Genomic DNA, 24,976 nt, shown 5'->3' on the forward strand with positions numbered 1-24,976 from the left:
GGGCAGCCGCCCCGGAGAGCCGCCTCCGCTGCCCACGGCCTTGCGCGCCCGGGGCCCGGGCCGAGCCCCGGCGCCGCGCCCCCGCCGCTGAGCCCCGCCGTGCCGCGGCGTTCCGTGCCGTGCCGCATGGCCGGCGGGGGAGCCCGTCCCGCGGGGCCGCGCCGGGAGCCGCTGCCCCCCCTTCCCGCCCCGGTTATGAAACCGCAGGGGAGGGGCCGGGGCCGACCTCGGCCGCGCCGGGGGAGCGGAGGCCGGCGGCGCAGGTGAGAGCGGGGCGGCCCTGCCCGGCCGGGCGCGGGGAGCCGGGCCGCGGGGGTGGCCGCCGCCGGGGGGGCTGGCTCCCGGCCCGCCGGGCCGTGTGACACGGGCGGGGCGAGCCCCGGGACAGCCGCTCCCGCACGGGGGGAGCAGCCCGCGGCGGGAGGCCGGGGCGGCCGGCGCCTGTCCCCGGGGGCCTGGCGGCCTGGCTGGGCCGAAGCAGGGCGGGGGGCGGCCGGTGCGGGAACCCCAGCCGGTGCCGGGGAGCGGCGGCCTCGGGCAGCGCCGTGAGCTCTGACCTTCTCCCGAGCCCCATCTGAAGAGCGCAGTGTGAGCCGCTGGAGGAACAGTCAGGGCATTATGTGGTTTCACAGATGTACTTTGTGCAGATCCGAGGGTTTTCAAGCTTAAAAGTTCGGTAGAAGCACATCTGTCAAAACATGCTATAACGCTTCAGTATACGTTCATTTCCTTATGTGAACAAAGAAGAATTTATTGAACCTGTTCCCTTCTCCAGCGGAGCACAACAGAAAGCTAGTGTCGTGCTGATGAAAGAGGGTACAGGTATCATCACAGCTTCCAAGACCGCTGGGATGTGTTTCGTTCCAGTTTTCCTCTCTGGCCTCCAGTTAAGTGTGTGTGACTGTCTTACCTTCCCTGCTTTGTTTGCTTTCAGCGGTCAGACAGAATGGCTCCAGTGAACCCGCCAAAGGACAAGAAGCACGAGAGGGCACATGAGCATTGGCCGGAAGAGGCAAAATCAGCTGGGAAGAGGAAAGCGGACTACGGGGAGCTAGGGAATGAGCCACCAGCAAAGAGGTTGTTTGTGAGAAAAACATCCAAACCCCCAGAGAAAATCGGTAACATTTCCTCAGATCCTTACTGTTTCTCCCAACCAGATTTACCCTAAATGACAGGCATCGACTAGTTGAAGAGGGTGAATGCCAAGAAGCGTGTTCAGGCATGAGTGCTCAGATGGGGTTATATATTGAAGCGATACACAGAGAAGTATTGGGGTAGTACATCCTCCAGTTATCCGTCTAGTGTGTGCGCGCACGCATGCGTGTTTCGTTTCCGAGACTCCATACTCCCTGGTAGAAGTGTGCTCGCTTCTGAAGCTGAAGGTGCTGTCGCAGCTCATTTGCGGGTGGTTAAGTTTTGGGAATTCCTGAATTACCATATGTCCGCTTTATTGTAGGACGCACCAGTCTTGGTAATACATTGGGTTTTTCCCATGCAATTCTTAGTGCAGTTTCATAGCCGTAAGGTTGGTGTCCTACAGCATTTCCACCTGATTCTGTGCATATTCTAACTTTTGCCTCAGTAAGAATACTTTCTGTATCTATTTTCAGATTAGATGGGACTGAATTTCCTCTAGTCACTTCTCCTTGTGCATTTTTTTCCTTTAGTATGTAATTTCAAAAAATCTTTCAAAGATTTTTGGCATAATGGGGAGAGATGATAAATTTTCAAGATACTGGGAATGTTAATGCTTTTGCATTATCAAGAAAGTTGTGTAGGCTTCAGCTACAGTAAGGACTATTTTCGTAGAGTCCTAGAATTGTTTAGGTTGGAAAAGACCTGTAAGACCATCGAGCCCAGCCATTACCCCAGCCGTGCCCAGCCCACCCCTAACCCGTGTCCCCAAGTGCCACAGCTGCGCGGTTTTTGAACACCTCCAGGGATGGTGATGCCACTGCGTCCCTGGGCAGCCTGTCAGTGCCTGACCACCCTGTCCATGACGGAATTGTTCCCGGTACCCCACCTGAACCTCCCCTGGGGCAGCTGGAGGCCGTGTCCCCTTGCCCTGTCGCTTGTTCCCTGGGAGCAGAGACCGACCCCCCCTGCCCACAGCCCCTGTCAGGCAGCTGCAGGGAGCGACCAGGGCCCCCCTGAGCTCCTTTTCTCTGATAAAACCTTTAATTACGTTGTTTGTTTAGGAGATGACTAGAGCTACTGCCTTGTGTGGAAATATTGCACACTTGCTGTAGATTTGGCTTTAAGGATCCAGAAATTACTCAAGTCTTTTTCAACAGATACAGGAGTTCTACCATTTTGTACTCAAATGTAGAACTCAAACATTCTACCAAGTTTGGAGCCATTGGCAGTGCGAACAGTGGACGTGGAGGCAAAATACTCTGAAAGGAGTTCTGTGTGTAACTGTGGATAGTTAAAGCATCTTTTGTATTTAATTTAGTTATGTCATTTTTTTTGTAATTTCATGGCCTGATTTTCAGATTTTCTAAGCATCTGCAGCTCCTGTAAGATTCAGAAGGAATTGGATGTGGCTCGTACTTTGTAAAAATGAGGCCTATCATGTTTTTCTCTTAAACCTTTTTAAAAAAGATGAAGACCTTTGTAGTTGAGCTTTTCCATTCTGTGTTCCAGTTTTTATTTTTATGTGTTTTGGAAAAAACCCACATTTTTTCTCCTGAGCTGTGTGGAACAGGTTCAGTTTCTTGCAATTGAAACACCTTTTTGAAGGGTTTCTTCCAGCAGATTCTAAAAAAGCCTCTCAAGTTTGTTTCTTAATATATTAGCCTTCATAATAAAATGGAATTTGGAAAAAACCACCCTCCATTTCCGTGGCCTCTGAAGAAGGAACTGTGGATGCTAATTCTTCTGTGAAAAGAAAAGAATGAGAATATAAAGGCTTTTATACTTACTTCAATAGGTGTGACAAGTGCTGGTGCTATGTTGGCATGGGAACAAAGAAGTTTAGTTCACACCTGTGCATATCTACGCTCCAGTGTTGCATTAAAGAAATACTTTGTTTAGGTTCTAATGGTATAGAATGATCCCTATGTTTTCAGTTTTCTGTTTGTTTGGGTTTTTTTATAAATATCCTTAAATGAAGATAGCATTTTTGTTTCTTGAGTAATGCATGTGACATTTAGATCCCTTGGGGTGTTGCAGACCATTTCTGTGGGGAGAGTTAGATCACAGACACGGGACTGCACGGATCCAGTTTGATCTGTTTTTTACATAAAGGTCCTGAAGATGAAAATTTGGAACATGAACAAAGTGTGGAAGCATGCTGTACTCTCAGCAAAAATCACTCTGAACAGAAAGGTTTTCAGGCGATGAGGCATCAGCAAGTCTATTATCAAAAACAAAACTCGCAGTGCTGTGGGCAGGCTGCATGGGCCGCACACAAGCAGATGGAAAATTCTGATTCACAAGCAGGCATTTCAGGAACCGTGTGGGAGCTCATGCTGCTACGCTTGGGGAATTTTCAGGTGTTGATGTTTCTGCTGGTCACATGTCTGACCTTCCCTTTGCTGTACTCAGGGGCTCACCATCTCCCGTGGTGTGCTTCCAAGTTGCTGGGGCTTTGGATGGCTTCATTGTGTTTTGGGTATGGACTGCTCAAATTGTATACTGTCCAAGAGATTCACCATCTATGGCGTTGCTTTATTCCTCTCCTCTTGTCTTTTTGATAAATCTTTGGCAAGGAGAAGGAAGGTTTAACAAGAGAAAGCATACATAAATCTGTAAGAGGCTATCTTCCTAACTGCGGAGGCTGCCGTACCTCAGACATGTAAGAACCATGTAGAGACTTTTATCTTGTGTCTGAAGCTTTTAGTGGATGTAGCTGGAAATGCAGATGTCTTCCCATGGTGTTCAGTGAATGAGCGTGGCAGGCGTTGGCTCTCAGTAAGTTCTACGCTTCCTTGCTGGCAGGTTGGAGTGGCGGTGCGTCCGTGGTGAGGAACAGCAGAGCCCTTTTCCATCAGCTGGAGCGGCAGTGCAGCATCGTTCATTATGTCTACCAGAACATGCTGGGAGGCTCCATTCGGGCACAGCTCAGGCAGGTGAGGAGTTTCTCCTTCGTGACCTGTTGGCTATCTCAGCTCCCTACATAGAAACATCTTCACCGCAAACAGGGAAACTTCACAGGGGCTTAAAGTTGCTCCCATACACAGTCTGTGACTCCAAGCCTTGTGTTTCTTAATCCTGTCAGAGGCAAGAGCAGAGATGGCTTTCCCTTTCCGTTGACCTGGCCCTGTCACTCCACATTTTACCCTCTGTTAATTCTGTGCTTCCTTGAGTCAAACTGGCCCGCTCTACCAGCTGAGTTATTGCACAGTGCTACTTTTGCACACTGATCCAACTGTTTTGTCTTACTATTTTTGTATCGTACCTGCTTTGCTAATCATGTCAGGTTTAGTGTTGATTTTTCCTATTCACAGACATACTCCATCAAGTCCGTAATGTTTTCCTGTTTTTCAGAGCCATGCTCCTTCTTTCGTTTGAAAATTAACTTTTTCTGTAACATCCATAGGTGAGAAGCACCTGGGCTGGCTTTATGTTCCGGATGATTTATCTATTTTAAGTATGCAAATGATAAAGAAATCACCGAGCTCATCCAAGCAGTGCCTGTTCCTCACCTGAAAAACAATACAGTCATGTCATGGTTCAAGCGTTCTGTTCACTCCTTCCGCTGTAGAGTTGAGCTGCAGGCACTTTGGATGGAGAACCATGATAGTATATCTCTGGATGATACGTAATGTTTTGGGATGCTCAGTAAAGACATAGTCATAAGTGCTTTTACTGGTGTGGAGGCATGTTCTTCTCCTTTGTGAATTACCCTGCCTTCTCAGCTCAGCCCACGAGGCTTAGCTCCCCCGTACATCATTTAAAGTGTGCTCTCTCTCAGGTCTCTGTTGCTTTCTGACTGCTGCAGCTGATGTGGTCACAGGCTGTCTCCCTTGGGGACAGCGTATCCTCTTCGTTCTACAGAGAGACTTAGCATTTTGTGTGAATGTGCTAACGCTGATGGCAGTTAGAAGGTGTTGGCACTCCTCATTCAGAGAATCCTGGGGATCCCTGCAAAAGTCATAATTCTCTTTATCTTTTCAACAGTGTCTGCAGCTGCCCTTTCTGCGCTCTCTTGCCTCATACCGCCTCTTTCGAACGGCAAGTCCCTTTGACAGGAGAGTGACATGCCTGGAATGGCATCCAACGCACCCCAGTACTGTAGCTGTTGGCTCCAAAGGTGGAGACATCATCCTTTGGGACTACGAAGTACTTACTAAAACCTGCTTCATCAAAGGGGTAAGCCTCTGGGAGGGAGGTGGAAATGGCTGGGAGGGGAAATGGGAGTACCACCAAATACTGCAGATCAAACCAGAGGTCTGCTGTGGGAAGCACATAAGGGTCTGGGGCTGCAGAGCAGCCGGCTGCGGGGCAGCGCTGAGATGCAACAGCACGTTTGTTCCCAAGTCCCAGACTGTTCTAGTGCTGGGGAGAACTGAGGCATGTTAAGTTCATGATGAAGCAGTACTTGGTGTGTGCTCAGGGGAAAAATAACACAGCAACTGGGAAAACAGTTATCTTAAAGGGATGCCAGGAACAAGTAGGCAGAGAGGGCCTGTTTGGTTTACGTCTTGATCTTCCTCTGCTCACCTTTTATTCTGTGTCGGGTGAGGAAACATCTTTGAGTGGGGAGAAACCAAGTCCCTTTATCTAAGTGAGAAACTAAGGCAGAGTGAGTGGTTTATATAGCTGGCATGCCCCCTTGTTGCTGTATTCAGCCATTCCCATTCTGACAGGGGCTCAAAGCCTGTAACTTTTATTCCCTTTCTAAATTAACATAGTTACGCACTGGGAGGAGGTCTAGCCTGCAGAAATTCCAGAGTCCTCTTTTTCTTTTCGTAAATAGTGTGGTGCCAGCCAGCCAGGGAACATGTTGCCTGGGGACTGGAGGAGCTGTAGTTTTGTCCTGCAGGAGGGCAGCTGTCTAGACAGCCATGGCATGGGAAGACATGGTTGTCTTTGCCGCCTTAAAGGGCTGTGGTGTGTTTCGCTGTCGCTGTTAAGGACATAGCTGTGAATGCTATTACAGAACACACTTTTCTCCTTCCCTGTCACTCAGTGGATTTTTCTTTTGTTCATCCCCTTCCTTGTAGATGGGAGCTGGAGGGGCCATCACAGGAATGAAGTTTAACCCTTTTAACCCTAGTCAGCTGTACACTTCGTCAGTTGCCGGCACTACCACCCTGCAGGATTTTAATGGCAATACTGTCCGGGTCTTCACCAGCACCGAGAACTGGGAGTAAGAAATAACAGCAATGCTTTGGGCCTCTGTGTCCTGCTGGCAGGGGCGCTACAGAGAGGGAGAGAGAGAGAGAGATGTTTGTCTCTGATCTGTGGGAGCTGGGCTTCCTCTTCTCCACATATATGTCCTTTATCCTCTGAATTCCAGGGAGGCTCACTCTCCCTTTTTAATTTTCCCTGGAAAGGGGTGGTGGGTAGGAGAGAGCTTTTCTTCATGAAGGGGAGGGACTGTGATGCTGCTTACATCCTGCTGTACGTGGGAGAGTGTGGGGGTACCAGCAGATTTCCTCGGCTGTCCATTCTAAACCTCCCATAGCTTTGTGCCCTGGGGACCTTCTAACTTCCTCACCTGTTAGCAGTGCTGCTCATTGTCAGATGGTTTTTACAGGACAATTTGTAGTCCCCTCAGTGCTTCGCCACAAATACCGCTGACTTCAAGCAGTGTGTGTCATAAGGGTCACCCCAATTCGTCCCACCTAACTTATGGTGCTTATCTAAAAGATCAAAATTAAAGAGTCTGGGCTCCTTCCGTAATGAGTGGAAAGAGGAGATGAATTTCTAGAGGCAACTTTGTTTGCCTATGCTTAGAATCACCCTCTCAGACTGTTGTTTTTTCTGTGGACTCGTGAGGAACCCTGAGCTCTTCAATTAGTTACTTCAGTGCAGTGCTTTAAAGGTAAGTAAGGGAATTTGGGTTAGTCTCCTCTTTACCTGATTCTTTCTGGATGGCAGCTTTGATGGTTGGTTTCCAAATTGGCTGTTCCAGCCGCAGCCTTGTAATAGGGCAGAAGGTGAACCCAAGCAGTGCTGGGGTGACTGGCCAGGTGAGCGATGGGGGGAGAGGCTGGGTCTGGGGACATGAGGATCTCGTATCCTAGCGGGATGCCTGCCACGGCAATGAAGCCTGGATTTTAACGGGCATGCCACCCTCCTCCTGCTGTGAGGACAGGCAGGCGTTTTTTAATCTTCATTGGCTTCTTGAAATCTGGTATTTACAGTGAGACTTTATTCAGTAATACCTGCTGCGAGCAGCAGATGGAGTGCACTTGAGTATCAAAGAGTTTGGGGACTCACAGCTATCGTCCTTCTTTTCCATCTTTGTGTAGGGTTTCCACATTTCCTCGCTAGACAGACTGGGAGAAAAAATCATAACATCAATATAACGTAACACTGAACATAAGATTCCTGTGCCATTGGGTTACTAGTAGGATTTCTCCTTGCACCACTCTCATCCTGCCTGCTGGTACCTTGAGAAAGACCAGATACAGCACTGGAAGCAGCCTGTAAGGAACTGGTGAATGAAGTCTCTGTGAGAAAAGCTTGGTGCAGGGCTGTCATGGGATTTTGTGTGGTTTCTGCGTGGAACGGTGCTGGTTTTGCTTGTGATCTCCTGGTTTGAGCCAGGTGGTTTGCTGCAGATTAGTCCTACCCCCCTAGCAGGAGCAGCAGTGCTGCAAATGAGTTTTGCAGGCCGTAGTGGGGTTGAATTTACAGGCTCAGAACGTATGTGCTCAGCTTGGAAACAGATTAGGAAAAAAGAGTTGTTACGTAAGCGCCCTGTCAGAAAGCAGAGCATTGCACGTAGGGAAACCGGCAGCGTGTTCCCAGAGATGGGTGTTGTATTAGTCTCTAACCTCGATGCCTCTTGGCTTTGTGTGTATTCCAGAAAGGGCCAGGAGATTCTCTCGGAGACATCAAGTTCAGCCCTTATGAGGCAATGAAGCTCTATGTGGCATCAGGGGATGGCACCCTAAGCCTGCAGGACCTTGAGGGCAGAGCGGTGCAGGTGATCTCCCGTGCCCCGGACTGTGGCCATGAGTACCACAATGTTTGGTGAGGAGGGAGCACCGCAAGGGTGATTCTCCTGTTTGCTGGTGTTAATGCTGTGCTGCTGCTTGTGCTCTCTAACACCTTCATCTCTGCCAGCGATAGGAGACTCGTGGTATGAATTGATCCTGTGAGGGAGCTTGGGGACAGGCTCCTGGTCCTGACCTTAGTGCTGCAGGGTGGGTGACAAGCTAGGCAGCCGCAGGGTGCGTGGGCTTTCACAGTAGCTGGGCGTGCTGCCTGCATCTTCTGGTGGTGCTTTCTGGTGATGCCATCTCTTAAAGTCCAGATACTGACATTTTTTCACTTCATAAAGTGTGAGGTGAGAAGAGCAGGATAACTTCCTCCTCCACATCGTCGTCAGTTTCCGTTTTGTCTTCAGCAGCTCAGGAGGCCCAGGAAAGCCACAAAACATTTTTGCACAATCTGAGTTTCAGGTTATCGAGTTTACCCTGCTGCCTGTCTGGAGGCTTCAAGCTCAACACGCTTTGAATTCTAGAATAATTTATCATTGCAAGTGATGCTTTCCCAACAAGTTCCCAAAAGACCCTGGCTTTAACTCTTGCTGCCGTTCCCCTCCCGGCAGAGCTGGGGTTAAGCCATAGGTCTTTATCAGATAAGTCTCTATTCAGTTTTGTTTCCTGGGGCATAAAGTTAAGACAGTTTGATGTGCAAGTTTCCAGTCTAAAGCTTTTGTCTTTTTTTTACTGCTGCTTCAGTGTTTTGTGGAAAATGTCATTTTAAAGCTGTTTCAGTACATTTGTCGATGTCACGAGGGCATTCTGATCTTTCCCAAGGTGCATCCAGTGCAGGCACCAAGTGGCTCTTTAGCCTCTATTATGTTCCACTGTCCCAGTGTGTCACACTCCTCCTAACGAGCACTTCACAGACAACTAGAAAGTTACTTGGTATTCAGTCACCGACAGAAAGCGTTGCTGATAAGCCATCCCCCTTCCTGATACTGAGGCCCACACCATCAGGAGGGAGATCGCAGGGACCATCTGATGCAGTCTCCCGTGTCAGGGAGGAGAGGGGACCCAGAGCTCGGCCGCCTTCGGAAGGCGGCCCTGATTTTGTGCCTTTCCTTCTAGCTGCTGGTACTGCAGTGTCGATGTCTCCGCAAGCTGCCGTGCGGTGGTGACGGGTGATAACGTGGGGAACGTGGTCCTTCTCAGCACTTCTGGTGAAGAGGTTTGTATGGCTCCATGCAGCGTCTCCTCTACGGGAATCTTTGTGACTCGTGTGCTTTCCTCCACTGGAGAGAGAAAGTACCCTGCAGCTCAGCAGATGGGTGCAGCCGTTGTCTAGGTGGTGAGAAGTCCTCCAGTTCTGTTTGTCACACTGTTGAGCGTAATGGTAAAAGTCCCCAGACGGAGGCTGTTGTGTGTGACCCCTTCCTTAAGAGTATTTGCTCCTGACCAGAGTAATTACAGGGTAACCTGAAGACGTGAGCACCCTCTGCCACCAGCCTTCACAATTCCAGAAATTTAGTGCGCTGGTGGGAATCCTTTGGGAGATACTGCTTTGATGTATATACCCTTCCGTGACCTTGGAGTAGGTACGCAGCAGTAACGAGCAGTGTTGGGACGGAACTTGCACTGCTGCCGTGAGACACGAGAGGGCAGGCAGAGGCAGAGGCCGAGGCAGGCTGTGCCTCCGGGTCTGGCCTAGTGCGGAAACCCGTGGGAGCACAGCTGGAGTGCGCCCCGCTCTGCGGAGCCTGCTGCACCCTCACACCAGAATGACCATTTCTCCTGCCTATAAGTCTGCCCCCCAGGGAGCTGCGGCCAGAGGCAGCTGCGTAAGTGAGTGGGCAGAGTCAGAAGTGCCCCTAATGACTGGTGCTTAGTCAAGGTCAGTTGCTTCCTTTCCGTTTTTTTCTTCTAAAAGAATGTGACGGTCTCTTCTGCACTTGGGAAATAGCCATTATTGTAGGAAGGATGGGCCAGCATCACCTTTTTGATTAGAAATAATTTTCCAGCTTTGGATATAAATTCTGAGTTGGTATCTATTTGTTGTCCTTAACTGAAATATTTCTCCTGCCCTCACGTTTCTTCACTGATGTATTTCCAGAAGCCAATTGTATCTCCTCTCACCTATTCTACTAAGATAAACAAAGCAAGCTCTTTTTTTGTCTTCTCCCACAAAGCAGGCCCTTCCTTTTTACTCTTGGCAGTGCATTTTCTGTACCTGTTCCATTCTGTTTTAATCTTTCTGCACGTGGAAGACTGGCACTGCATGAAGTATCCCAGATGTGGTCTTTCTTCGTACAGTGGCACTAATTCTTCTGTGAACCAGGGACTGTGTTTTCCTTTCTCATAGCTGTAATAAATTGGTGGATCAAAGTTCTCCTAGAATTAAATAGTTAGTTCCCAAGGTCATTCTTCTCCTTTTTTGTTTCCAGTGGATAAACTCTTGGTGCATTTTAGGAGTTTCGTTACTCTGTAAATGTGAGACCTCTTTACTCTGCACTAGTAGATCATCATTCCATGTCTTTACTCCAGACCTTGATTATTTTTTTCTGTTTGATTTTCCATTTCCTCTGCTGCAGATTTGGAAGCTGAAATTGCACAAGAAGAAAGTGACTCATGTGGAGTTTAACTCCCGATGTGAGTGGTTGTTGGCCACAGCGTCTGTGGATCAGACAGTCAAAATTTGGGACCTCAGAAACATGAAAAACAAAATGGATTTTCTTCATGTGCTTCCTCATGACAAACCTGTCAATGCAGGTGAGTTAAGGATTTAATTGCATGGATTTCTGCGGAGTCCACTCATCTCGGCTCTTGCCACTGTGGCAATGTGAGCTTCTGCTCAGACGAAGCTGTGCGGTAGCTGGTGTTAAGGCAAGGAAGGCACTGAGAACGTGTGGCCTGAGGAGGGAGGTGGATGGGGCAGCTGCGGCGCAGTTGTGGCCTTGTCTTGAGAGGTGAGCGTGGAACCATCAGTGGTGGCTGAGATTAGAAACCTGAATTTATTGGGGCAGTTCCTTTGACAAAAGCAGAGCGTGGGACTCAGACCTCTGTCTCTTGGGTACAGTTTTAGGAGTTAGCAGAAGTCCAAACTGCAGGTGTCTGTCTCCAAATTTTCCACTCACTTTCTATTTCAACGAGCAAGTTCCTTTCTTCGCAACATCTCGTTCTGTGATTCTAAAATGAGAATAATGATTCTTCTTACATAACCCAGCACCATAGGTTTCAGCTTACTGTTCGCAAGAACTTTGAGTTTGTTTGAGACAGGGAAAGTCTTGTCTGTTGGGACACATGGCCATATTCACATCTCTGTAAAAGAAATAGCCATGGGTTTCCAATCAGGGAAATGTGACTTCTATGTTTCTTGCCAGTTGCAGCATTGTGATCTGTTGTTTGCCTCACTGTCCCCCTCTCCCAGCTTACTTCAGCCCAACAGATGGTGCCAAGCTCCTGAGCACAGACCAGCACAGTGAAATCAGGGTTTACTCATCTTCAGACTGGACCAAGCCACAGCACCTGATCCCACATCCCCACCGGCAGTTTCAGCACCTCACACCTATTAAGGTGAGTTAGCCAGCGCAGTCTGAGAGGACTATCCCGCTGGGTGCTTGCAGCTGGCTGTACATCAGAAACGGTCCCATTTCTGGTCAGGGTATTACATCAGTGGGTAGATGTTCACACTGCTGCAACTCCCAGCGGGGCGCTGTTCTGAGGATACTCGCGTTCCTCAAGCCGTGGGTGGGATGTACAAACTGTTGCTCATACTGCCGGTAGTCTGGTGTGTGTCAGTATGAGCTCTGGCCCTAACTCACCATCACTCTGCTCTTACGACTAGGCTACGTGGCATCCTCGCTATGACCTCATTGTAGCAGGTCGCTACCCAGACCCTAAGTTCCCAGGGTACACGGTGAACGAGCTACGAACCGTTGATGTATTCGATGGAAACACTGGGGAGATGGTTTGTCAGCTCCATGATCCAAATGCTTCTGGTATCATCTCGGTGAGTTGAGCGCTGCAGCTGAAAGGGCCCCGTGTACTGAACCGCAGCCACAGGGCACGGGCTGGGGGCGGGAGCAATAGGAGCGTCCGCGTTACGTGTGACACTCCGGCTCTCGTGGGGTACGGCTGCTGGGAAAGCGGCTAGCTCGAGCAGGCCGGTCCGTGGTCATCCGCGGGTTTTCTGTGGTAGTCTTTCGGGAGCGTTGGGTTTTCCAGGCAGTTTGTTGCCGTTATATAAGCCGTGGTTGCTCTTACGACTCTGTTATATAAGGAGTGATGCTCTTACAGACTGATTGTGTTTCCATTTCCAGCTCAATAAATTTAACCCTATGGGAGACACGCTGGCTTCTGGCATGGGTAAGTAAGGACAAGCTAGGGCACTGAGCACAGCCGTGTTCCAGTCCCAGAGAAGGGCAAGCTTGTTTCTGCAGCCTAAAGCAAGTTGTTAGCGAGGGTTTCCCAAATCCTGCTTGCTGGTAGCCCTCTGTATTTCCTACATCTGTAAAGGAGAGACCACCTTTTCAGTCTTCCACCGTTGCAGTTAGAAAAGTTTGCTCGGCATCTCCTGTGAAACATCCCTGAGAGCACCCAGCCCAGAGGAGCGAGGCCTCCGCTCTCCACATGCGGAGAACAACGGGGGGGTGGGGTGGAAGCCTTCTCCTGCTAGGCCGTACCCTCTCCCTTCAGTTAATTTATCTTATTTCCCAGGCTGCAGAGCCAAGATTACTCAGTTTTCGCAGGCTATAGAGGATTAAGGGAGATGGCTCTAGATAGAAGGCTTAGACCTGTCACAGATGAATTACTTGATTATGTTTCTTAATTAGGTCAAATTTCCATGGCTGCAATAATTATCTTTGCATCCTCTGTACCTTGGAAGTATCTTAGAACAGACAAAGTCTTTTGAATTTCTGGCATTTAAGTGACAGCCTGAGGTATTTGATGTAGCGTTTCTGATGCACAGTGTTTAATTTTTCCTCTTAGGCTTTAATATTCTGATCTGGAGCCGGAAGGAGATGGTGGCCAAGAAGCAAGAACATCTTTTGAAAGCCATGACAGAACAGGGGATTGGAAGCTGGAGTTGGTCCAGACGTGGAGGGCAGAGGCAAGCAAACCCTGGGACAAGCAAACTCAAAGCTAACTTACTGTCTTGGGAGCTGGAGGAGACGAGAACAAAAAGCAGTAATTCTAAATCACAGGGAAGGAAGCGAAAAGGGAAGGATCTAGAGAACTGATTTAGCTTTTTTATCCTTTCTGGATCACAGGGTACAAATTCAGTGTTGGCGATGGGCAGTGTAAGCCGTGCAGGGCATTAGACTTCTTTGTCCTTCCTCCCTGGATCTGATATTCCTTCCCTGATTCTCTTTGCTTTCCCTTCTAGCGAGTTGTGTCAGTACTCAGTTCTTCCTCCAAGTGGAGTTACCACCCATTTTCTGAGGCACTAGGAAAACTTCAAAGATATTCGCAGACCGTGCTGAAGTTACTGCTTCCAGCCTGCCACATCTGCTTGTCACCACTTGTCAGAGGTTGCCGTCTCCTGTAGCTGGCTGCAGAGCAGCTCGCGACAGGGTCCCCAGCCCGTTGTAGTCACACTGAGCTGAGAAACGCTTTGCTGACAAGGGTAATGTCCTGGAAAGGTTGAATGTCACAGGGGCGATGGGTAGCTTGGGTAGCCTAGGGAACACCAGCCTCTCCCATATGCAAGCTACTTGGAAAACATGTGTCTGTCAGGACCGCAGGCTTGGCCTGTTAACTAGATCACCAAGAACATGATGCTGTCGGAGCTCTTTACCTGCTGCACAGGCTGCCAGGGCAGCGTGGAGCTGGGAACCTGCCTCTAGTTTCTGTTTTCAGAGCTCTAGGCTTTTTCTTGTCACTGGTCAGGTAATTTTTTCACCCATGCCTGCGAGCTTCAGGATGTTGGCTAAAAGTGTTGTAAAAAGCAGCGATGAGGAATTCCTTCCGAACACCCCTGCTCAGAGCCAAATCTCAAGACTGCTGTTAAACTAAAAAGTTTTGCTTTTTCTAGTTTGTTTACAAGGCTGCCTGGGGCCTTGCTGCTGTCCCAGAGGTTGGTGGATAGGACAGGCTCCAGGCCTGCTTGGATTTTCCATGTTCACTTTTATAGTTTCGCAGTATTGATATTAAATAAAGTTTTGTACTAAACTAAATCCTTTGATATACAGAGTGGCTGCTTTGAGCATTCTGCTGCACTGCTTTTGGGTGTGGGGAGAAGTTGTAGAGCTTTCTGCAGGAGGGCTGAGACCCACAGCACCGGTGGCAATACCAGTTGTAGTACTGTCTGCAACGGACCCTTCCAAGCTGGCGGGTTGCATTTTAAGCTGTATCTGCGCATGGCTGCTACAGTCAGAACCAGCTTCTATCAATTCTCCCCCCGCTGTAAGTGGGATTGTACAGGAGGGAATCAGTGAGGGGATACACTGCAGTAAGCTCTGCCTGTTTTCCAGCACTGGGGATGCTGGTGCGAGCCCTGTGAACTCTTGGAGAAGAAGAGGAGTAGCGTTCAGTGTGAATTATTTTAATAATGAAATGTATTGGAACAATTACAGAAGGTCATTCACAGTCAAAATGTCTAAATCATCATAGAAACCTTTTCCCTGTGTGTGCAAAATCTGCTACCTTTAAAAATTACAGGTCTGGTCCTCTTAAATGCACTATTACCTCTTTCTTGTGCCTGTTCTCACAGGCAGTGGCTTTTTCTTTATGACTGTCTTGATGTGCAGGAGACTGAGATTGTATCTCCAGAGGACAAAAAGGTGAGGAAGATGCTGAGACCAGCAAGCTGCTTCTGCTTATTTTAGAGTTCCCATGCTGGGAGATGCCGATTATGGTGTAGGGAAAAGTCCCCACGGTACTCCATAGGGGAAGAAAAGGAAACGTCTGTAACCTAAGGACTGGCTTCTGCCGCCAAGAGGGGAAGGGAACTGCACAGAAAGGGAAGCAAAAGTGGGAAGTGAATGTGCAGCATCACCATCTGAAGAGCCTGTGCTTCTGGTGCCTGCTGCAGTCTACTTTTCTGCCAAAAGCTGCAAGGCAGGTGGTGAGCACTTGGCATCAAGTTCCCCGCAGCAGCTGCAGCGTGCACAGAGAGGCCAGCCTGGAGAAAGGATCACGCTTTGGACAAAAAGCCAAAGCGTGGCAAATAATGGGATCCACAGTCACCTGCAGACTCTAACCCTTAATGGTTTTTTGTTTGTCGTCGGTCCAGTAGGGAAGATAGGAAGAAAAACTACAGAACTTGGCATTTGATCTAGTCTTAGGTAAAGAGCTCTGCTACATCTCTTTAATTACAGCATAAAAACCTTCTGCTAGTAAAGCATCTTCCTTGGGCTCACAGCTGAACTGTGGGCTGCCTGCAGCACTCGACAGTCCCTGTAATAGGTACTGGAGGTTCAGAGGCGGGGAAGTCAAATCCAAAGGCTGAATCTTTACAGATAGGGCCAAGGTTTCTTATCTACGGGGACTCCTTTCTAGAGCCAACATTACACAAGAAATTGGGTGCAGGTTTGCTATGATCCCAGGAATTAATCTCTCTGATGAAGCTCTTTGAGCTTCTTCGGATCATACGTAACCTACGCTGAGCTGAGTCCTAGAACCTACTGCCAGGTTTTGAATCTTGTCCCGATTCCAGGCCAGTCCTCTCTTGAACCACAGTGTAAGGAGGGGGGAAAAAAAAAGACCAGTTGCCAGCAGCAACTACTTGGCAGTGACCTCAAGAAACCCTTTCCACTGTCTGCCACCATCTGCAGCAGTTCCCTCTGCATGGACAGCAGGTGAGTCTCGGTGCATCGTTGACGAGCTGCACCCTCTGCTCCAAGCCCAGCCTTCCTACCATCACCAACCCAATGGCTTGACAGAAAAGCACTCGAAGCGCGCTGACACTGAAGAGACGCACCTCCTGACTGCAGTGGATGTGGCAGCTGAGGGGGGCACGTGCCCCTCTGCCGCAGTCATGGTGAGTGGTAACATTCACAATCACTTGAAAGGAGGAAAACTTGACCAGCTCCAACTGGCCATGTTGGGAATCCCAGACTAGGTAGGCTGTACGGGGACTGGGGGCACCACGCAGTGTACTGGCTTCAGAATTACGGTGTCATTTCCATCAGAGGAGCTCAGGTCTCTGTCTCTGGGATGTCACCTTTAGAAAACATTCAAAAATCAAGTCCAGCTTCATTCTGGGAAGCAATGGCCAAAGGAGAAGAACGCTCAGTAAATGAAGGTGCCCAGTGATCCTCCGGGGTGAGGCTGCTCCCTCCTACTGTCTGGGAAGGAGTTGCAGCAACTTTCAGGCCTGCTCTTCTCCCTCGTTGGAAACGTGCCGGTAACCGGGGGGCTGAGACTGTATGCGAAAGAGTATAGTCAAGAGGAGGATTATAAGGAGAAGGAGAATGGATCCACACACAGCCAGACCCACAAACAGTTCTGCAAGGAAGAAAACAAGTGGTCAACAGGGTATCGACCAAGCTTTCCCCGTCTGCCGTGCTCTGCTCCAGCCTGGGCTCACCTGTGTCGTGCATGCTGCCTGCCACCTGGCATTCCTGCTCCCAGTCCTGGGGAACAACAGGATCGGTGAGTTCCAAGAACCTTTGCAGTGGGCATTTATGCTGGCAGCCAGGGATTGTCAGTGGGAAAGGTTCTTTCCCACTCTCGTTCCGGAAAAACATCTCCACGGAGAAGTTACTGAAAAAAACCCACAGCTAGATGTTTGTTTGGTTTTTTCTCCAGCTGAAGTCATCCCTTCCCAAAAACTTAGTGTGCACACCCTTTCCTTTATTTTGGTGGTAGTTTTCCTCCTAAGAGTCTGCCACTAGGAGCAAGATTGCATCCCCCTAGGGTGGAGCCTAGCCTAGGTGTCTAACCCTTGAGGTGAAATCACAGCAGATGTCTTTACTGCAGCCCTCACCCATCATCCTCTTGGTACAGCTCAAATAAATGACATGAGGCGTATGGTGCTTGAATCTTGTTGTAGACATCTAGAGCCATCTGCAGTGCCACAAGTGTGGTGTCATGCTGAGAAAGAGGGAAAAAAACCAAATCAGTCACCCTTACGGATGTGGCAGGGCAGCTCAGACCATAACAGACAGGGCTGTGCCGAGGGGATGTCACCTCTGTGACTCCCATCTGGAGGAAGGGAGAGGAACTGTACAGCTAGCGCCGTGATCTGTGAGGGTGCCAGAGAAGGGGAGGAAGTGAAACACAGCCGTATATATCCTGCATTGTTCTTTAAGAATTGATATGTAGGGAGGAACGTGGGAGAGACGCTGGACTTTCCAGTCAGGAGGCTGCCGGGAAGGAGGGGATGACTCCGCATCTACACTGCTGAACCATCACATCCATAAGCACCCCCACATCCACCAAATAAATACAAAGTCTGCCAGTCTCATTCACAAGCCTCAGCTAATGGGAACAAAGTGCAGGGTGGGAATTTTCCTCAGGGGCCCCAGAGGAACGATGCCAGAAACTGCACATCCCACCCAGCCAGAGGCAAAGATGCACGTCTTGATCCTGCATGGGCTGTAGAGAAGGCAGAAAGGGGAAGAACTATCACCAAGCCCCTGTGAAGAGGAGATGGGTAAAAGGTAGCCCCCAAGCTCTGACTTACCGCTGAATACACAAGTAGTTTCAGGTTCTGGTGGGCAGAAACATTTGCTGCTTTTGTTAGGTTTTTCCTTATGTGACCCAGCAGGACCCCTGAGGAAAGGGAACAGCTGGTAAGAGGCAAAAACTAAACAGCAGCAGGAAGCTCCCTCCCCGGTGCACTCACCGCCTTGCAGACGAGCTTTTTCTACCCGACTGTGGATCCCAAACAGAAATTCAAAACCGAAGTCTTTAAGTTGCCTCAATTGAGTCATGACATCTGGTGTCGCCCATACAGGCAAATCCATTTTGTGTGCTTGCTAGAAAGAGAAACAGAATACTCATCTGCAGGTAGCACGGATCGCAGGTTCATCAGAGAATGGGAGTCCTACCCATACTGCTACTCATTTCTTATGTTAGTTTAAGTATGTCCCTTTCCTATTTATGCTTCTGTCCTCACGCTGCAGTGCTGCATACAAAGAATATATGATGTGGGGTGTAATGTTGTTTCAGAAACTACTTCATATGAAGCATAAAGATTAAAATCTAGGAGCTACATTTCTGTGAAAGCACAACTGGAGTGCAGGGCTATGTCGTAACACCAGTAACAGTAATCTTAGGGTGTTTACATGAGGCTGATTCTGCCCTGCAGATGGCATGCAGTGGAAAAAAAAAAAAGAAAAAAAAGGTAAGTGAGAAAGCACCAGCTCAAGGTTGCTGGTGTACCTGCAGCATGGTTTCCCCAGAGGCTCTGAGGGCCACTGAAGGATACTGGAGAAAGTCAGCAAGCGCTCTGCAGATGTAACACTGGGATGCACCACTGGCAAAGCCCCAGTACTCAAACCCAGAATACATAGAACTGGGAACCAAGAGAAGAATTTGCTTTGCAGCCAACCCATTACAAGAAAAGACTAGTTACACTGACAGAAAAAACAGCAGTTGTGGTTCCCTGGTACTCGGGGCAATTTTCTAGGCCACATCCCACTAAACTGCCAGCAGATGAGGCTGAATATCCTTAAGGGCCCATTCTGTCTGAGTGGTTTGGAGAAACTCCCACCAGCAACTTAAGACATTGAGTTAGTTTTTTATTAATTTAAAAAGAGAACAGCTAGTAAGTTCAGCTGTTTCTTGGACTTTTTTTATCTTCTCCATCCAGATGGTAGAATGAATCTAGTGGCTCGGGTGAGAAACACAATCCTTCTCTTCAGGGCACCGTTTGTACGGGTTAGAAAAAAAGGGGGAAGCCCAAAGCAGCTGAAGAGTCTGATCAACCTAATGGTATAGTTTTGAAGTAAAACTCCCCTTCCTCAGAACATTCTGCTTCCATTTGGGGGCAGCAAGCTATTCTCCAAGTTCTCTGGGGTTACAGTGATTTGTCAGCTGGCCTTCCATGCCCAATTTGCAAGCTCATCAAGCAACTCTTGAAAATGAAGAAGATTTGAAATTCTTGATCTCTCTGACCAAAAGATTTTTTGTTGCTGACAGAAGTTGCTTCACTGTGATTGTTACAAGATGGGAGATCAGGTTTGTGATACAAAGGGCAAATTTACATAGTGCAATGCAGCTCTGGACTGGAATATTCTCAGCTTGCAGCAACTCAAGCTGCTACTTCACATAGCAACGTGCAATTCCATGCAGATTTATCTTTTCTGTCCCCAAAGTAGTCCCCACCCTTGCATACCACTGCCAGTAAGCTAAGCAGTCTTGCGCCTCCACAGAATTAGCATGAGACAGCATCAAAACACCTGGGTTTACTGCTTCTTCCACAATTAGCTAGTGTGACAGGAAAGATCTCTCCAGTTTCCTTCATTGTGCTGTTTCGTTATATACAAATAAACCTGTGTGCAACAACTGTAAGTCTCCTGGATACATGACCTTTGCTCTAGCGTTATCACAGCACAACTAGCTTGATTTGGGATTTTGTTTTAGCCTTCAGGAGATGTGCTTTCAACAGAACTCCACGCGCATATAGAGTTTGGTGCCCCACCCAGGCAGTAGAAGGGTGACACCAGTCTCTACAGTCTTTCTCTGGCAAAGGACTTTATAATAGGTCAAAAACCAGATTGGGTGAACCCTACTTAACCTAGAAGACCATTCTTTTCTTTTAGACATGGCACTAACAGAAGCACAGAAAGAAAAGCAATTGATCTAAAAGCAAGAGACAGGTAGAGATAGAACCAGGATTAGTCCTAATTTATGCTCCCAACTTAAATCATAAAGTTAACATTTCTTTGGTTTCCAGAGATCTTGTTTCTACCTAACTGAACTCAGACCTGTTCACAGAGACTAAAGGTTTCGGATTGCGGTCATTTTCTAGTGACTTTCCAAAGAAGTATTTATTATTCAGGTGGGACTTTTTCTGGCTCTGGCACAATATATATCTAAGCTACAAAGTGGGAGGTTATAGGTTGCAAAAGCAGGTAACCCCGGGCACATGTCTCTAGTGAGTAGAAACTTATTATTCTGAAATTAGAACATTACTTCTAACCATTAGGTGGGAATGGTGAAAAGTTGTTTTACGGGATTTTGCAAAATAATTCTCTACCAAATCCAGTGAGTCCTAAAGACCTAATTCGCATGGCTGTATGATGATGGCGAAACTTACTTCACAGAACAGCGTGTCATACACACTCCAAACAGACTCCAGAGAGACATCCCGGATCCCAGTCTCATTTGCCACCATCTGCAGGAATTGCTGTAGGTATGAGAAAAGAGAAAGGCCTTCAATTTTCTGATCTCATACCGTATCTCATGTACAGGCATTTCTGCCCTTTTCTCAGAGCTCTGATTATACAGAAGTGATAATACTTTAACTACGAGCCTAAGACCACCTTATCTCATGCAAACAGTCACTTACCCAATTCTCTTTGGTCTTATTTATGTATTCTGCTGAGTGCCGTGTTTCATTCTGTAGCTGTTCATACCGCGGACAGGGGGTCAAAGGAAACTTCAGTAGCTGGGCAGAGACAACAAGAGCAGCTAGGTCACCGAGAAGACTGAAGTACAGCATTTGCAGTCAACACACGCATCTGTAGTGAAACCCTGACTAGCAGGATGCATCTATAAACAGCCTCAAGTACCGCCTTCTAACATACTCCAGATCGTGTGTGGTCCACGGAGGTGTCGCGGCTAACATGTTGAGCGAACACGGCCTCTGAATTCTTGCCTTGTTCTCAGAACAACCTCTACAAGGTAGGTCCCAGAAGAAGTGCAAGACAACGTGAATCAAGACCGAAGCAAAGACTTTTGGAGAAGTCAGCAGAATACACCACTTGAGTAGTCAGTACATATCCCTGAGACTAACTTACCCTTTCAGCTGACTCGGGCACCGTGTGCACAGGGATAGGCTGCCAGGAGATGTTAGGGTTGAAGATCTGTTGTCCCTCTGGGGGATACAGGCCTGCCAGATTGGCCTCCGCACTCATCAGCGTCCGATCATAGTCTGTGCTGCGGATGAAGATCTGCCAGGAGAGGGACAGCACACCATTAGTAACGCTGCTATAAGTGGTGACGCTTGGACGCAGGACGATACACTCACTGAGGAACATTGCCAAGCGCCCTGCAGCTGCTCACGGACAACGGGATAACCGGAGTTGAAGTGACTGAACCTGTAGATGTCGGCCTCGGCAAAACTGTAAGGACGGTCACAAAGACAATTTGGTGCATGATACCGGAGCGGTCTGTTCTGCACCAGTGGGATAGCCAGATGCACTGGGCAGAGGTTACGGGGAGAAAGGAGTCTGAATATGAGGAAGAGTCACAGAAGAGCAAGACAGAGATGCATCTAACGATGGGCACAGATAGGAAATGTGCTATATTTACAGAGCAGGACTGGGGAAAATTACTGCATTCAGTTCTCGGTTCTAGGAACGACCTGCTGTGCTCATGAGAAAAAGTGGCTTCTCCAGGCCTCGGTTTTTCCATCTAAGAAATGAAGACAAGAGTGATCTAACCAACAGGAGAGAAGAAAAGGGGGAGCTGGGGTTTGTTTGATCATTGTGGGCTCTTGGGATTAATGGGCCAAGGCTTATCATTCTGGAGCTCAGAGAGAGATAGATCTGAGCCAGAAAACAAGAGAAATGAGAAAAATAGATGAGTTCAGAAGGTCAAAATAGCAAAATTTTGGTACCTGTGCACTGAAAACAGTTAGGGGGAGACTGGAGAGAAACCAGTGAAAAAAACAAGAGGAACACATAGGGAGTCATGAAAGAATGTCCTAGGAAACAGCATGTTGAATCTGAAACAAGAATAAAAAGCCAGAAGACTGAAATACAATGTCAAGATTGTTTTGGTTTTTTTTTTTATGTTAACTGAGTAGAGAGAAACATAAGAAAAAATACATATGCTCACTCTGTATGGCATCTCCCATGTGAAGTGTATCTCAAAACCTGGCAGTCATGAGGGGGGGCAAAAAAAAAGTCTTTTCTCTGACAATTTCTACCCACTTTTACCTCTTAAATGTGGCTTGAAAACAACTGACCCTGTACTCACTGGACAGGATTGCTTTCATCCTCGGTAAACTCTGAAGAAATAGAAAGGAAGTATTTTAAAAGATAAGGATCTAATTCTAGAAGCGTTGTAAAAACCAATTAAGCCCCAAGTGTACATGCTTTCTTCAGCACCTTTTGCCAGGGCTCCAGCTTGTCGCCGAGTCAGGTGACAGATGGTTACATGGTGTCACCCAGAGGCAACATTTCTTATAAGGGAGGTTGCTCAACTTGAGCAGGGGTTTGGGCTTGGTTAGCAGAACAGCCTTTGTTTGCATATGCTTTGGTTTGTTTTTCCCTTCCCAAGGAAGAGAAAGAAAACAGTTTCAGCTGGCAAAAGCATTACAAGAGCAAAGTATGTTTGGAAAGGAACTACTGAGGAAGGTTAAAGGATCTGTGTTTGAGCTGACGCTGGAAATTTTGTTGACGAAGCAAATGTCAAAGAAGGGATGTAATCTGAACTATGACAAGCTGGGTGTTTACTGGGGAGCCCAAAAAGGGGGGAAATAGAGACAAAATTGTAAGGGGATTCTCAGTTTCCCCTATCTGATCAATCACCCAAAGTGAGCTCAGATAAAGTAACTGAACCGATGCAGAGCCAGTTGCGAGACAAGGGGTCTTGACTGCCCGCTGTCCATCTGAACCATGTGTGTGCCTCTCTTCACAGCACTTGCTCATGTTCTGGTTGACTCACACCTCTTTGATCGACCAGCAGGGGTATTTGGGGAGATTTTCCTTACTTTCTTTGATCTTTCAAATTTCCCCCTGTGCTTCGCACATGGTTCCACAAGGGCTCTGTAAATTTTAAATAAAAGGAACATGCCAGTTTCACAAGGTCTATTATAAAGTGTAGCAACATCCAAGAGACAGAAAGGAAAACTAATAGCTTTGGGGGACTGAAGCTGTTGAGACTTTACAGGTGGAAACAAGTGAGAGGCTCACTTCTGGTTTGGCAGTACTGCGTATATGGACAGAATCCCATGGGATTGTACCTGATGTGCACTGGGGAGGGCTGGGCAAACGCAGGTTGCATTCTTGTCAGCTGATATCACACGCACAAAAAAATCTCACAATCTCGAGTAAGAAACAAGTATCAGGAACAACACAGCAGCCCTGGTTTGCTCCCTTGGCTTGAGCAGGCGGCTGCCAGTCTCACAGCGGTGCTGTTGCGGCGCGGCTGCTGCCCGCCCCCCATCCCCCCCGACAGCCGGGGCCGCCCTGAGGCGCTGCCGCTCCGTTCCCCCGGCCCCGGCCCGGCTCCCCACCGAGCCCGCGCCCGGCCTGTCTTCTCCAGCTCGGCAGCCTGCGGTGGGAACGGGCCGGGAAACAAAAAACACTTCAGAGACGAAGCGCGGCGCCGGCGTTTCCCCTCCGAAAGAAGCCGCCCGCGGCGCTGCCCGCCCGGGCCCTCGGGCGGCACGGAGCGCCCTTCCCCGCCGACACTGACCTCCAGCCGGCGGTACGTGCTGCTGAGGAAGCCACGGTAACGCCGCCGCAGGGCCTGGCCCAGCTCCCACTGCTGCCGCATCCCCACCTGCAACGGCACGGCACGTTACCGGCGGCCCCGGCCCCGGCCGGCCCCCGCCCGCCGCGGCCCCCGCCGCACCTGCGTGAGCTGCCCGAAGCCCTGGGGCCAGGCGGCCTCCTGGAAGGGGTCCCGCGGGTAGGCCTTGATGGGCGAACGGTCTCCGTGCCGGTACACCTGCGGGCGGCACCGCGTCACACCGGGCCCACGGCCCGGCCCGGCCCGGCCCGGCCGCCGCCCGCCGCCCCCCTTCCCCCTCACCAGCGTAACGAAGCGGAGGCTACGGGGCCGGGCGGGCGGCGGCTGGAGGCAGAGCGCCAGCAGGAGCAGGACGGCGCCTCCCCAGCCGCACCCCGCCGCAGAGGCCGCCATGACGCCTCCCCTCACGGCCCCGCGGAGCGGAGCGGAACGGAACGAAGCGGACGGGGGCGCGCACGGATACAGTTCACCACAGCACAGCGGAAGCGCCGCGGAACAGGGCGCTGGGAGCCGCCTCACAGCTTCCCGCGAGCAGTGCGCCTGCGCGGCTGGGCCCGGGCGGCGGGGGCCGGTGAGGGCTGGGGCGGGGCGGCCCCGGGGGCTTCACGGCATGCTGTTCCCGCCGCCGGGCCGGGCGCCCCTCGGCCAGCCCGGCAGGCGCGGGGCGGCCCCGCAAAGCTCGGCGGGGCCGGGCGGGGAAGGGGCGGGGCCCACGGGGGGCTCCTCCCGCCGGGCTGAGGCGGGGCCTGGCGGCGGGGCGGCCCGCTCAGCCCGCCGGCCTGCTGCGGGAGCGCCGGGCCCGCCGAGGAGCCGCCGCACGGCCGGGTCGGGCCTGCCGCGGGTAACGCCGGCCCGCGGGCCGCAGCCACGCAGGTGCTGGGCGGGGGGCGGGAGCGGGGGGCTCCGCCGCGTTGCGTTCGGCGGGCGAGGGAGCGGTACCCTCGGTGCCTGCCTCGGCCGCGCCGGCTGCTGCTTTCGGGAAGGGGGGGGGTTCGCGGTGTTCTCGCGTCGCCCGGCGGCTCCCGGGTAAAGCCGTAACGGGTAACGCTTGGGCTCGGGGATCCCTCCCAGGCCGGACGGCTCCGTGACAGCAGCAGGGGACGTGCGGGCGCGCACAGCGCGGCTGGGCTGCCGCCGCGGGTCCTTAATCGTCTCATCCCTTGAGCCAGCCTGAGGGTGGCTCCGCTGCCGCCGCTGCTGCCCGCGGCTCCGGCTCCCCCCGCGGCTCCGGGCCCTCTCTCGGCTCTGTGCCCCCGCGGCAGTCTCCGTGCTGTGCG

The 24,976-nt window shown here is 50.1% G+C and overlaps 3 protein-coding genes across 12 annotated transcripts in view; 2 read left to right on the forward strand and 1 right to left on the reverse strand.

The window, feature by feature from the left end:
• DDB2 (damage specific DNA binding protein 2) overlaps positions 1 to 14,281 on the forward strand; it is a 48,947-nt gene extending 34,666 nt beyond the window's left edge. For 3 of the 6 annotated variants that reach the window (XM_027785105.2, XM_055797572.1, XM_005236351.4), the window contains exons 2-11: positions 935 to 1,118; positions 3,943 to 4,073; positions 5,125 to 5,316; positions 7,985 to 8,151; positions 9,237 to 9,336; positions 10,697 to 10,874; positions 11,533 to 11,678; positions 11,950 to 12,114; positions 12,425 to 12,470; positions 13,095 to 14,281. In XM_027785105.2, the coding sequence (XP_027640906.1) occupies positions 947 to 1,118; positions 3,943 to 4,073; positions 5,125 to 5,316; positions 7,985 to 8,151; positions 9,237 to 9,336; positions 10,697 to 10,874; positions 11,533 to 11,678; positions 11,950 to 12,114; positions 12,425 to 12,470; positions 13,095 to 13,345 (1,548 nt within the window). In that variant the 5' untranslated portion in view covers positions 935 to 946 and the 3' untranslated portion in view covers positions 13,346 to 14,281. Of the gene's footprint in view, positions 1 to 108; positions 264 to 315; positions 823 to 934; positions 1,119 to 3,942; positions 4,074 to 5,124; positions 5,317 to 6,170; positions 6,317 to 7,984; positions 8,152 to 9,236; positions 9,337 to 10,696; positions 10,875 to 11,532; positions 11,679 to 11,949; positions 12,115 to 12,424; positions 12,471 to 13,094 lie in introns of those variants that run through there. The other 3 variants (XM_055797569.1, XM_055797588.1, XM_055797576.1) reach the window with 3 other exon arrangements.
• A 347-nt stretch (positions 14,282 to 14,628) lies between these two features.
• ACP2 (acid phosphatase 2, lysosomal) lies at positions 14,629 to 24,114 on the reverse strand. Of its 2 annotated transcripts, none has more exons than XM_055797627.1 (11): positions 23,982 to 24,114; positions 23,802 to 23,897; positions 23,643 to 23,729; positions 21,017 to 21,169; positions 20,566 to 20,664; positions 20,314 to 20,403; positions 17,896 to 18,028; positions 17,734 to 17,822; positions 17,035 to 17,141; positions 16,636 to 16,811; positions 14,629 to 16,470 (listed from the first exon to the last, which is right to left on the reverse strand). In XM_055797627.1, exons 1-11 carry the CDS (start codon positions 24,090 to 24,092, stop codon positions 16,283 to 16,285), a joined length of 1,329 nt encoding a protein of 442 aa, XP_055653602.1. In that variant the 5' UTR covers positions 24,093 to 24,114; the 3' UTR covers positions 14,629 to 16,282. The 2 variants fall into 2 exon arrangements, with proteins under 2 accessions (XP_055653602.1, XP_055653606.1); XM_055797631.1 differs by having other exon boundaries at positions 14,629 to 16,553.
• The window catches only part of NR1H3 (nuclear receptor subfamily 1 group H member 3), a 31,882-nt gene continuing 30,339 nt past the window's right edge, over positions 23,434 to 24,976 (forward strand). The window contains exon 1 of one of the 4 annotated variants that reach the window (XM_055797670.1): positions 23,434 to 23,654. The gene's annotated coding sequence lies outside the window, so the exon portion shown is untranslated. Of the gene's footprint in view, positions 23,655 to 24,149; positions 24,271 to 24,425; positions 24,573 to 24,976 lie in introns of those variants that run through there. The other 3 variants (XM_055797659.1, XM_055797651.1, XM_055797640.1) reach the window with 3 other exon arrangements.

The sequence above is a fragment of the Falco peregrinus genome, chromosome 1 (assembly GCF_023634155.1).
Source record: "Falco peregrinus isolate bFalPer1 chromosome 1, bFalPer1.pri, whole genome shotgun sequence".
In the NCBI taxonomy this organism is placed as follows: domain Eukaryota; kingdom Metazoa; phylum Chordata; class Aves; order Falconiformes; family Falconidae; genus Falco; species Falco peregrinus.